General features: G+C 45.4%; 2 protein-coding genes across 3 annotated transcripts; one reads left to right on the top strand and one right to left on the bottom strand.

Annotated features, from left to right (window-relative positions):
• The first annotated feature begins 695 nt into the window (after window positions 1-695).
• On the top strand, window positions 696-2257 carry LOC125521415. Of its 2 annotated transcripts, none has more exons than XM_048686476.1 (2): window positions 696-1312; window positions 1407-2257. In XM_048686476.1, the coding sequence occupies exons 1-2, from the start codon at window positions 942-944 to the stop codon at window positions 1660-1662; spliced, it is 627 nt and encodes a 208-aa protein (XP_048542433.1). In that variant the 5' UTR covers window positions 696-941; the 3' UTR covers window positions 1663-2257. The 2 variants fall into 2 exon arrangements, with proteins under 2 accessions (XP_048542433.1, XP_048542432.1); XM_048686475.1 differs by having other exon boundaries at window positions 710-1312; window positions 1402-2257.
• A 160-nt stretch (window positions 2258-2417) lies between these two features.
• LOC125523271 (acid phosphatase 1-like) lies at window positions 2418-5364 on the bottom strand. The gene is made up of 3 exons (XM_048688323.1): window positions 4799-5364; window positions 3665-3874; window positions 2418-2614 (listed from the first exon to the last, which is right to left on the bottom strand). The coding sequence occupies exons 1-3, from the start codon at window positions 5194-5196 to the stop codon at window positions 2437-2439; spliced, it is 786 nt and encodes a 261-aa protein (XP_048544280.1). The 5' UTR covers window positions 5197-5364; the 3' UTR covers window positions 2418-2436.
• Between the last annotated feature and the right edge of the window lie 5470 nt (window positions 5365-10834).

A 10834-nucleotide genomic window follows, 5' to 3' on the forward strand; every position in this document is an offset into this window, starting at 1 on the left:
GCCCCAGCTTCTCATGCATTTTTTTCAAAACAAGACGCAAGTACTCATACTCCCTCCGTTCGGAAATATTTGTCATCAAAATGGATAAAAGAGGATGTATCTAGATGTATTTTAGTTCTAGATACATCTCTTTTTATCCGTTTTAATGACAAGTATTTTCGGACAAAGGAAATATATGCACGCATACACTTATATCTCTATAAACACACACATGCACACCCTACATCTATAAGCACATTCGAGAGACTGGGCGACATATCATCTTTAGATTGAAGAAGTCATCATAGGAACATCTCCTCTCACTGAACGTGTACCGCCGAAAATTCTAACATAAATCCACAACAATGCGAGTATCAAGACTTAATCCTGATGAGTGGGTGTCCTAGCCATCAAAACTTTCCATTTCTTGATCGTACTGAGATAAGCTTTCCATTTTTCGGCAGCTAATCGTGGCGAGAGAAGACTTTCCGAACTTGCACACTGCCGATCACATCCACAATCGAGACGCACACGCATGCACAAGCCTTTGAATGCAATGTTTATCCCTACCCTAATTACATTAGCATTAACCACTCCCATTTAATCGCTTCAACTCATACGCGCGCGTTATGTGTGGGCGCTCCTTGATCCGACGGCCCACAGAAGCGTGGGCCACGAGCATCCATCGATCCGTCCGTCCGTCGGTCGAGGAGCGATAGGTGCCGAAACTCGGATTTGGATGACGATCGCCTTCCTTTTCCGCCTTCCTCATCACCCATCCAGTCTGACCACCAGGGGGGTTGAGAAGAATTCTGGCGTTCCGCCCACGGAAACCTTTGGTGCCATGATGATGCATATCCCGCAATTCTCGCTCTGCCCATTTCCACCGCCGTTATCCATCCAGCCCATCGCCCCCTGCCTCCTCGCGATCTTCTTGCACATATAAGCAGGACCAAACCAAGATGGCCTGCTCCTCTTCCACCTGTGGCGATACCACACTGCATGCGCATTTTGTTGCCTGCTTGGTTCATGTGTTGTCAGGCCTAGGCTTCATGGGCGAGCTCCGTGTAGGCGGACGGCGTAGAGAAGGTGAAGACGCCGCCGGGGACGACTCGTTCTCCGAGTCGATGGCGGCCAGCTTGGATTCCGGCGCGTCCAGCGGATCGCTGTGCTCGTCGATCATGTCGAGCCTGACAGACGACGACGCGGAGTCCTCCCCGGTGGCGGGTGATCCTACGCCGTCGCCATCGCCGTCGGACGCGATGCGGCTGGACGGGGACGGCGGCGGGCCTCTCTACGAGCTGGCGCCGCTGCTGGCGCACCTTCCCGTCAGGTGAGTGGATCGACGTCCAAACCCAGCATATTCCTTCCCAGTGAGCGAAAATCAAAACTGATGACAAACTGACGATTCGCTTCTCACAGGACAGGGCTGTCCAAGTACTACAAAGGGAAGTCCCAGTCCTTCACATCTCTGTCCGACGTCAAATGCTTGCAAGATCTCGCAAAGAAGACCACCGCCCACATCGGCAGGAAGGCGAGCCGCTCGTCGACTTCACCGCTTCACGTTCAAGGGCCTCGCAGCAAGACGATAGGGAAGAAGAAGAAGGCACCGCCCAGGGGTTCATCTGGCCGGCTGCCGTCAAGAGCAGCATGGAGCAGGGGCCTTTCGCACAGAAGCGGTAAACCACCTGCATACGAGAGCAAGAAAGAGCTGTGCAGCAGAGATTGCAGCTAGCTAAAGGCAATGCAAAGTTTTGCAAAATGGGGTGAGATAAGATTTACCAGAGACAGAAAGAATACCCCTTCCATGTCTTCGTTTGCCACTAGAGATCTCTGCAACAACTGAAGCTCCTGGGAGCAAGTTTTGCTTCTGTTTTCATCTGTGACCAATGTTATAAAACTGTATGCTCTGTCTGATGATGCCAAGAACAATTGGCTAAGATTGAACTGACAACACAAATCCATTATTTATTTTTGTATAATAAACAGAGGTTGATGTGAACCAGCACAATGCATATTCAGACATTTGGATGGCTAGCAATGTCTAAATACACAATGTTTGGCACTTTCAGTTAGCAGTAATCAACAGAGCTTAATGTACTCCAGCACTGTGTGCTGTTTATATTTAAATGAAATCACATCTGTAGAACTCAGTACAACTTGTGGTGCAATTTTCAAATTTGTATCACCAATCCTCTCACATACAACACATAAGCCATGCACTTCTGAGCAATATATATCCATAGACATCAGTGGAAAATTCGCTGGTACCCAACCCAGCTACTGACGTAGTTGAAGATGAGTCCACATTTGTGATTCAAGAATTCGCCCTATAGTGAGTCGTATTACAATTCACTGGCCGTCGTTTTACAACGTCGTGACTGGGAAAACCCTGGCGTTACCCAACTTAATCGCCTTGCAGCACATCCCCCTTTCGCCAGCGCCGCCAATAAAAAATCAGCTGATGAAGTACATTGGATTTGGAAGCTTAAAGGATCTCGTTGCCATTGGCAATCCTATCAAATCACTCCATTGATCCCCAGAGTTTCCAAGTATCTTGAACCCTTCCGCTTCCATCGCAGCTCGCCTCTCTGATTTGTATTGCACAGCGGTCTTGCCAATATCAGAGATTTGCCTGCAGCATGTGTATACTTCCGATTAATACAAACTGGCTATGGTACATAGAATTGGCTGCAAAATGGAGTAATTTTTTAATGACTGTATGTACTTTCCTTTTGTGTATAGCGAGAGCACAAGCACAAGTAAAAAATGGGGAAATAAAACTTAGATAAAACTAGATGGTTTACACTGCACGGCCTCTCTTTTTTATAGCCACATTATACGCAACTCAAAGTAGGAGAAAGATGGTTAACAGCCTAACTTCAAAATGATCCACTAACGGTTCTAAACTACAATGGCAATATAGAAAATCATAGTACAGCAGAGTTCTTTGTTTGATAGAATTTTGGCAACACTCCTTACATTGAACATCATTCAACACACTGCTAGAAGTTAAATTGTGACACAATTCACTGGGAGCTTTCTATGGACTAGCAAAGTAGCAATCATCCGCGTGCAGTGCACATTTACCGCAATATATATTGTACTAGAAATTATATTAATGCATGAGTCAAACTATATTTACAATGTAAGTGTACTCATTATTGAAATTACTTTTATGATGTAAACTAATCATAGGAAGAAAGAATAAGCATTAAGCCTACACTAAATCATGAACCATGTACCTAGAATTAACATGTAGATACTTGATTGGTTAGGGGATTTATTATTTTGAACCAGCAACAAAATATACCATTATCAGAGTAGAGATTAGGAGGTAAGATTCCAGCTAATTCTTAATCCTTGGATCTGGTGATTACATATTATAAATAAGACGAATGGCTAAGATTGTTTGGATCAAACTCTAAAGTTAGTACAAAGTTAAGACACTTATTTTGGGACGGAGGGAGTACTTCTTACGGTACAGATAAGATATGTCACGTTGACTTAATAACAAGTTGTTTTCAGGAAGCCTCCTGAAGTTCATTTACCATACTGAGTGTTGAGTGACCATCACCAAGGATATTATTTGGAAACTAGGGTCTTCCAGAAACTTCTTGGATCCAAGCAAGATAGCGTCTGATGCAAAAAGATAGTCATTTGATACATGAGTTATAGCAAATACCTCAGTATGAGTTTTTCCCATGAATTGTAGCCCGCAAACAATAGATTGTCTTCTGTAGCATTTCGCTGCAATTCACTTCGTCCAGTCAAGAGGATAATATGGAAACCAAGTCCTTGCAGTTCATTGTACAGTTTCAAGCTAGATGGTAATGCAGATGCTTTCGCTACGTCTACCCATGCATCAAATGAGGTCTCGTTGAATTCCTGTAACCTGCAAAATCAGTGGAGCTGTGAAAAAATGATTTAGAATTTTTTATCAATAGAAATTACAAAGTAGAATATCCTTAATATTATCACATCATTTGCCCTTTTGAAACATTTGGAAATTAAGAATGATACATGTTTCAATCATACTCCATGGAAATTACTGCATGTTCTACAGCCCACACTGACCCGGTTGCTAAGAAACTGGAGATTGCTTCACCATGACTTCGAATTGCTGGTGATGGATATTGAGAATTTTGAGCAGAAAGATAAGGCGTTGCTGATGTTTGGGTGGGTCTGAAGAAGAAAGGGAAAATAAATGTGGAGATAGTTGCTTCGAAAAGGAAAGGAGGGGATATAATCTTGCTGTCTGCAGCATGCGTTGCTGGAAGAGCTAGAAAGTCGAGCCAGGTTGCTGTGAAATCCAACACTTAATTTAATAGGCTTAGATGTTGATAATTTTGTTGCTAAAATGTGGTTTCCAGTTAGTTATTTGAGCCCTGTTTTTTTAACAAAATGCAGGTAACCATACTACAGTTTGTTTCTTGCAATGAAGGTGTAGCTTGGGCAATGATGTTCACGCCCTTCAGGTAAAACAAGATTGCAAACAGAAGAACTGTGATTATGCTGTCCTTTCGTAAGAACCAAATCTGCAAACGCTCAAGAGAACAGGCTACCAGTCAGGTGCTGTTTTGTCAGGCTTCAGACAGATTTACACCTATATATAAACTTCAAGCATATCAAACAATACTTGACGAAAGATCTAAAACCTACTCACAAATTCTTAAGGTAGTTATGAGTTGACACAAATTCTCATGGAATCCAATGAATTGCCAATCTCAAATGCAGGAGGCAATAACAGTGACAGATTAATTTGAGCAGGCACAATCAATGTAACCCGAAAAACCAGAGCTGGGCCGGGGTCAATTACCCCCATCCGCTGACGGCGTAGTAGGGTGCGTTGGAGAGCAGCGTCTCGTCGACGTCGAACACCCAGGCCGGCATGGCTCCCCCCTCGCCCGACGCGAACGCCTGCGCGGCGAAGGCGAGGGATTCGGCGGCCGCGACGGCGGAGTCGGACGCGTAGCGCTCGCCCTCCATGTACGCGCGCACGGACGCCCCGCAGCGCGCCGGCACAGTGCGCCAGGGGCCCGCGTTGGCCGTCTCCACCGACAGCCTCCAGCTGTCGCAGAAGAGCGCGTCCGCGTCGGAGACGCCCCAGGACACGGCGGTGGGGACGTCCGTGACCTGGCGGAGGACGGGCTCGGCGCCGGCGACGGCGACGACGACCGCCGCTGCGGCCGCGAGAACGAGGAGGATGCGGCGCATTGTGGGCGGCGATGGGCTAGGTCTCGGGTTCCGCCCGGGGTCCGGCCTTCGCCGTCGGGGATGGATGGCTTTGCCCGATTTGGCGATTACCGGAGAGGTTGGACGAGCGCAAGGCACCCCATGGGGAATCTTTGGCTGGTATATTGGCGTGTCGCCGTGGGGCACCGTGACTGAATTTCGAGGGACCCGCAAGGCCGCAACTTCTCCGTTTGACGGAAGATGGCCCCACAGGTTTCGGGGCCCAGTTGCCAGTCACGGTTAGATTATCCCTGACGGAATTGTCAGGGTGTTTTGCAAATCCGCCCTCCTGTACATGGCAGCGGTCCGGCCCTCAAATGTCCCCGTTTGCAACCACAATCCCTACTTTTAAAATTTCAAACCCCATGTAAATATATGCACTCGATCATCACACACAAACAATGGATAGTAAACATAAATAAATAAAAAATCTTACATAAAAATGCAATAGCGCAAACATAAAATTTGTCCACGGTGCATAATTTAAACATAAAGAATAGTTCGGTGATTTCCAGCGTGGATCCACATATGCTCCACAAGATCATTGAAAAGTTGCATGTGACTATGTTGATCTCGAAGTTGTCGATGCATTTCAAGAAAGTTGGCAACATGCTCCAGCTCTTGTTCTGCGTGACGGACTTGAACTTGTCCGGAGGAGTTGCACTTACGGGGGTGGCATTTGGCGGCAACGAACTTGTCCGGTGGCGGCATGGTCAGCGGCGTTGTGGGTTCTGCCTCCAATGACGGCGTTTGTGGGTTGGGTATGATGACGGAGTTACGATGGCGTCTATGCAGACGAAGCAGAAAAAAAAGAGGAAAGATAGAGGGCATGTCGAGGACATCTTCAAGAGATTTGGCTCAAGGCCTTGCCGTCAATCCGACGTGGCGAACACGCCCGGACGTCCCCATTTACACTTTGGGGCTTCAGAAGCATCAAATGGTTGCTTCTCAGAAGAATGACTTCTCCAAAGATGGTGATTACTAGAACCTTGATATCACAAAATGACAAGTTGTGTAACATATACAGAAGACAATGCTTGACGATGGGTATGATAAAACACTCATCACATGAGCAAATGTGACAATAGAATAACATTGGACATTTTCTTGTTGATTGATCTAACGTAAATCAAAAGGGTGTCGAAACAGTGTGGACGAGTACCAGGTCTAAGTTGTGATTGGATCTATCAAGATTGGTACATGGTGATGGACTGGTGGATATTGAAATCAATGGAAGTGTTCGAAAGTCAAAAATATAAAAAAGTCTGAAGATTACAAACCGTGTGTCCTGTAGTGTTTAGTACACACACAAAAGTGTCGAGGACATGGTAGAAGGAGACTCATATTATAGCTAAGGCCATGCAAAAAAATTATCCTAGAAAAATGATGACACATTTACAAATTCAATTTAGGATGGCTAAAGGATATCGATGAAATTTTCTTCATTTTTTGCTACATGAGGAAGTCAACAACAACAAAGATGTTTGGTTCAAATAACTCTTATATGTGGCCTATACTATGTAAGTTGCTCACTTTCACACAGACCAAGAAAGTGGCTAACATGATGTGATACAAGGGTGTTGTCAGATATGATGACTTGAAGATCAATGTGGTAACGTTTAATGGATATTCTAGAAGCGGGGAACACAAAATGGGAGTGGGAAAGAAATTATATTTTTGCGGAAATACAGAGTGTGATGAAGTAAAGATGGGACTACAGTTGAAAGTGAATCGTGTGAAGTTAAGAGAGCGGTACCAAATGTCAGGATAGAGTTTCAAATGCAAGGTACAAGGATTTGTGCATGACAACTTCAATATGACGAAGTACATATTCTTATCATTGTGTTTGAGTCTAACACGTGTAACTTGGACATAAGATATAAATGCATCACTGGTAGGTAAAACAAACTAGGCAAAGCTGGTAGAGTATTCACGGGATCATGAGATACATTCAAGTTGAATCTCATTTAAAATCTTGGTGATGTGTCATGGTTGCTTGTACTCTATGATCAACAAGTATGTCTTGGATGCGCCGCCGGGCCCGCTGAGCCAACCCGCCCCTCCGGCTGGTGTTGTTGGCGGCAGGGCCTTCTCTCCCCCTCTCGGCGACGTCCAGCGCAGGCTGGGGGTGACGGTCGATGGCGACACACTCGCAAGGGGCATGGCGGCAGGGTTGTGGTTGCTGGGTGGCGGGGCCATGAGTGTTGCGTGATGTTGGAGCACCTGCAGGTGGTGGCGGCTGATTTGTGTTGGGGAACGCAGTATTTCAAAAAATTTACCTACGATTACGCAATATCTATCTAGGAGATGCATAGCAACGAGAGGGGAGAGTGTGTCTACGTACCCTCGTAGACCGAAAGCGGAAGCGTTTAGAAACGTGGTTGATGTAGTCGAACGTCTTCGCGATCCAACCGATCCTAGTACCGAACGCACGGTACCTCCATGATCAGCACACGTTCAGCTCGTGACGTCCCTCGAACTCTTGATCTAGTTGAGGCCGAGGGAGAGTTCCGTCAGCACGACAGTGTGGTGACGGTGATGATGAAGTTACTGACGCAGGGCTTCGCCTAAGCACTACAACGATATGACCGAGGTGTGTAACTGTGGAGGAGGGCACCGCACATGGCTAAAAGATCAACTTGTGTGTCTTTGGGGTGCCCCCTCCCCACGTACATAAAGGGGGAGGAGAGGAGGAGGACCCTAGGAGGGGGCGCGCCATGGGGGGAGTTGATAACCCACAAGTATATGGGATCACAACCGTTTTCGAGGGTAGAGTATTCAACCCAAATTTATTGATTCGACACAAGGGGAGCCAAAAAATATTCTCAAGTATTAGCAGCCGAGTTGTCAATTCAACCACACCTGGATAACTTAATATCTGCAGCAAAGTATTTAGTAGTAAAGTAATATGATAGTAGTGGTAACGGTAACAAAAGTAATATTTTTGGTTTTATAGTGATTGTAACAGTAGCAACGGAAAAATAAATAAGCGAAAAACAATATATGAAAAGCTCGTAGGCATTGGATCGGCGATGGATAATTATGTCGGATGCGATCAATCATGCAACCGTTATAACATAGGGTGACACAGAACTAGCTCCAGTTCATCAATGTAATGTAGGCATCTATTCCGAATATAGTCATACGTGCTTATGGAAAAGAACTTGCATGACATCTTTTGTCCTACCCTCCCGTGGCAACGGGGTCCTATTGGAAACTAAGGGATGTTAAGGCCTCCTTTTAATAGAGTACCGGACCAAAGCATTAACGCATAGTGAATACATGAACTCCTCAAACTACGGTCATCACCGGTAAGTATCCCGATTATTGTCACTTCGGGGTTAACAGATCATAACACATAATAGGTGACTATAGACTTGCAAGATAGGATCAAGAACTCACATATATTCATGAAAACATAATAGGTTCATATCTGAAATCATGGAACTCGGTCCCTAGTGACAAGCATTAAGCATAGCCAAGTCATGGCAACATCAATCTCAGAACATAATGGATATTAGGGATCAAACCCTAACAAAACTAACTCGATTACATGATAAATCTCATCCAACCCATCACCGTCCAGCAAGCCTATGATGGAATTACTCACGCACGGCGGTGAGCATCATGAAATTGGTGATGGAGGAAGGTTGATGATGACGATGGCGACGGATTCCCCTCTCCGAAGCCCCGAACGGACTCCAGATCAGCCCTCCCGAGAGAGTTTAGGGCTTGGCGGTGGCTCCGTATCGTAAAACGCAATGAATCCTTCTCTCTGATTTTTTTCTCCCCAAAAGTGAATATATGGAGTTGGAGTTGAGGTCGGTGGAGCGTTAGGGGGCCCACGAGGCAGGGGGCGCGCCCAGGGGGTAGGCGCGCCCCCCACCCTCGTGGACAGGGTGTGGGCCCCTAACGTGGATTCTTCCGCCAGTATTTTTTATATATTTCAAAAATAATCCCCGTCGATTTTCAGGTCATTCCGAGAACTTCTATTTCTGCACAAAAATAACACCATGGCAATTCTGCTGAAAACATCGTCAGTCTGGGTTAGTTCCATTCAAATCATGCAAGTTAGAGTCCAAAACAAGGGCAAAAGTGTTTGGAAAAGTAGATACGACGGAGACGTATCAGGAGTCCTAGTTGGACTCCTAGTCCAAGTAGGATTCGGTTCCCCCTTTCCTAGTCCAAGTAGGAGAAAAAGGGAAAGAGGAGAGAAGAGAAGGAAGGAGGGGGGCACCGCCCCTCCCTTTGTCCAATTCGGACTGGGCAATGGGGGGGTGCGCGTCACCTCTGGCCAGCCCTCTCTCTTCTACACTAAGGCCCATTGTGGCCCATTAATCCCCCGGGGGTTCCTATAACCCCCAGTACTTCGGAAAATGCCCGAACCTATCCAAAACCATTCTGGTGTCCAAACATAACCTTCCAATATATCAATATTTATGTCTCAACCATTTCGAGACTCCTCGTCATGTCCGTGATCTCATCCAGGACTCCGAACAAACTTCGGTTCATCAAAACACGAAACTCATAATACAAATCGTCATTGAACGTTAAGCGTGCGGACCCTACGGGTTCGAGAACTATGTAGACATGACCAAGACACATCTTTGGTCAATAACCAATAGCGGAACCTGGATGCTCATATTGGCTCCTACATATTCTACGAAGATCTTTATCGGTCAAACCACATAACAACATACGTTGTTCCCTTTGTCATCGGTATGTTACTTGCCCGAGATTCGATCGTCAGTATCATCATACCTAGTTCAATCTCGTCACCGACAAGTCTCTTTACTCGTTCTGTAATGCATCATCCCGTGGCTAACTGATTAGACACATTTCTTGCAAGGCTCATAGTGATTTGCATTACCGAGAGGGCCCAGAGATACCTCTCCGATACACGGAGTGACAAATCCTAATCTTGATCTATGACAACTCAACAAACACCATCGGAGACACCTGTAGAGCATATTTATAATCACTCAGTTGCTTTGTGACGTTTGATAGCACACAAGGTGTTCCTCCGGTATTCGGGGGTTGCATAATCTCATAGTATGAGGAACATGCATAAGTCATGAAGAAAGCAATAGCAGAAAAACTAAACGATCATTATGCTAAGCTAAAGGATGGGCCTTGTCCATCGCATCATTGTCCAATGATATGATCCCGTTCTTCAAATGACAACACATGTCTATGGCTAGGAAACTTAACCATCTTTGATTAACGAGCTAGTCAAGTAGAGGCATACTAGGGACACTCTGTTTGTCTATATATTCACACATGTACTAAGTTTCCGGTTAATACAATTCTAGCATGAATAATAAACATTTATCATGATATAAGGAAATATAAATAACAACTTTATTATTGCCTCTAGGGCATATTTCCTTCAGTCTCCCACTTGCACTAGAGTCAATAATCTAGATTACATAGTAATGATTCTAACACCCATGGAGTCTTGGTGCTGATCATGTTTTGCTTGTGAGAGAGGCTTAGTCAATGGACCTGCAACATTCAGATCCGTATGTATCCTGCAAATCTCTATGTCTCCCTCCTTGACTTGATCGCGGATGGAATTGAAGCGTATCTTGATGTGCTTGGTTCTCTTGTGAAATCTGGA

Source organism: Triticum urartu, chromosome 7 (assembly GCF_003073215.2).
Source record: "Triticum urartu cultivar G1812 chromosome 7, Tu2.1, whole genome shotgun sequence".
Taxonomy (NCBI): Eukaryota; Viridiplantae; Streptophyta; class Magnoliopsida; order Poales; family Poaceae; genus Triticum; species Triticum urartu.